The sequence below is a fragment of the Vollenhovia emeryi genome, unplaced genomic scaffold (assembly GCF_000949405.1).
Source record: "Vollenhovia emeryi isolate VEMERY1.0 unplaced genomic scaffold, V.emery_V1.0 DF944519.1, whole genome shotgun sequence".
NCBI classification, from domain to species: domain Eukaryota; kingdom Metazoa; phylum Arthropoda; class Insecta; order Hymenoptera; family Formicidae; genus Vollenhovia; species Vollenhovia emeryi.
In genome coordinates, this window is record NW_011961847.1 from 1 (window position 1) to 2,518 (window position 2,518).

Here is a 2,518-nt window from a genome sequence, read left to right on the forward strand (position 1 = left end):
CGGGACGTGGGAGAGGAAGTATCGTTTCTTCTACAATTTCTTCCACTGGTCCTTCTGTGATTGTTGTCACAGGTAATTGACCGTTTTCCTCTATGGTTGTTTCCTCCTGCTGTTTCTTTCCCGTGCGTTTAATAATTTTCTTTTTGGTTATCTTCTTCGGTTTCTTTCCCTCGATGATTTCCTCAGTCACTGTCACTTGCTCTTTTATTTTCTCTTCTTCCGAAGGCTTTGCGAATTTGGAGGGTAATTTTGATTGAATAGCCTCTTCAACCTTTTCTATTGGACTTGGTGTATCAGTTGATGGTAATTTATCCATCTTTGTTTGCAATGCTTCACCTTGTATTATTTCTTCTTGTTCTTCTATTTTTGTTGGTGCTATTTCTTCTAGTCCCGTTATTCCTGTTACTTCTTCAATTTGCAATAATTCTTTTTTCGGTATAGGTAGCATTTGTGATTTTATATCTTCAATTTCTTCTTCAATCACTACAATGTTTTCTTCTTCTGATTTAGTTTTTGGTCTCTTTTTTCGTATTGTTGTTTTCTTTGTTTTAATTACTGCTGTTTCGTCTTCTTTACTGCCGCGTCTAAATTTAGTGGTGTATTCTTCTGTTTCTTCAGTATCAGATTCATTTGTTGGTTGTTTTGTTTCGTGTATTGTAGTGTGTTGTGTAATTGTGATATGATGTTCTTGCTCTGATGCTTCTGTTGTTTCTGAAATGTATATAGAACAGTGGTGTCATGTGATTAAACTGTTTATGTTTTATGTTTTGTAAATCTGTCAGGTTACTTGTATTTTGGCGTTTGTGTTCCTTTTAACATATTAGTTCAAGGAATTTCTGAATATACCGTTTTTCTTTCTATTTATATTATTTACTACTTAAATGTGTGTTGGGGATCACCTTACTTTAAATATTACGATTCAGCTGCTAGTTAATTGTACAAGGGAAGAAATATTTTTGTCCAAAAGTGTCTATTATGTGTTGTACAATTTTGTGGCGTATGTCACTTGCATGTGTCTGTGCTGTTTAATGATTTTATACTTACCGGAACAAACTGAGAGCATATAAATTTATGTCAAACACAAGTCTGTTAACATACTTGCTATATTTATCAAACATTAATAATATGTTTATGTAATTACGTTCCTCTTTTTATGTAGTTTGTTAACCCTAAACCTAAACTTCTAGTCTACTTATCCAACTTGTCAGATCCATTGGTTAGATGTTACTGATCCTAGTCGTGGTATTGTATTGAATCGAATTTTTCTAAACGTCGTGTTTGAATTATCAGTGCAATCAGTCATGTTATCTTTCTATATGTATAATACTTACCCAAAAGTTTTTCCAAGTAGTCGGCTTCGATAGATGTGCTTGCTAACTTTGGTACTACTGGTATGACGGATTCGGGTAGATTTGATTCGATTTCAGTAACATATTGCAATTCGGTGACTATTACGCCTTGTCTTTCATCTTTTACTCCATGAGCTGTTTTACTTTCTGGTTTTGGAACACTAAATTCCGATACTACACCTTCCGGAAGGATTTCAGTTTTTAAGGCAACTCTTCGTTCAATTATATCCGGTTGCACGCTAACTTCTTTAGCGAGACCTTTGACGACTTCCTTTGCTTCTTTCTCTGTAGCAGTTATTTGAATAACTTCAACACCTTCCGAAGTACGGAATGAAACTTCGGCTGTTGCGCTGACTGGTGCTTTTTCAGCGATAAGATTTCGTTCACTTTCATGAGGAATCGATTCCATCTGTTGTATACCTTCAAATGGTATCTGTTCTGGTGTTATTTTTCTTACGTCAGGTTTAACATATTCCATCATTTCCTCTGACGAAGATGATGCAATCACATGAGATTTTTGAGCAACCGGCATGCTCAATATGCTTTGCTCTGCTATCTGTTTTGTTGTATCCTCTAGATTTTTCACAACTTCTTTCGTTTCCTTTTCTGTAGTTGTTACTTGGATAACTTCAACGCCTTCGGAAACGCGGAATGAAATTTCAGCTGTTGCGGTAGTTGTTTCTTTATCTGAGACAAGCAAACGTTCGCTTTCATGGGAAATTGACTCAATTTGTTGTATACTTTCGAACGGTATTTGTTCAGGTATTATTCTTTTTAACTCAGGTTTAACAGGTTCTGTCATCTCTTCGGTTGTTGACGACGTAACCACTTGAGACTGTTCCACAACTGGCATACCTAGCATACTTTGCTCGGCTGTTTGTTTAGTTGATTCTTCAAGGCCTTTTACGATTTCTTTTGTTTCCTTTTCCGTAGTGGTTACTTGAATAACTTCAACTCCTTCAGAAACGCGGAATGAAACATCGGCCGTTGTACTTGGTACCTTTTCATCAGGGAGAAACAAACGTTCGCTTTCATGAGGAATCGATTCAATTTGTTGTATACTCTCAAACGGTATTTGTTCAGGTATTATTCTTTTTGTTTCTGGTTTAACAGATTCTGTCATGTCTTCTGTTGTTGACGACGTAACCACTTGAGATTGTTCTACAACT

General features: G+C 36.0%; 1 protein-coding gene across 1 annotated transcript; it reads right to left on the reverse strand.

The window, feature by feature from the left end:
* Positions 1-6: 6 nt before the first annotated feature.
* Positions 7-2,512, reverse strand: LOC105563154 (titin-like; the record flags this gene model as incomplete). Its single annotated transcript, XM_012014518.1, has 2 exons — positions 1,332-2,512; positions 7-711 (listed from the first exon to the last, which is right to left on the reverse strand). Coding segments are annotated over exons 1-2 (1,846 nt in total), but the record flags the coding sequence as incomplete, so codon positions are not given.
* Between the last annotated feature and the right edge of the window lie 6 nt (positions 2,513-2,518).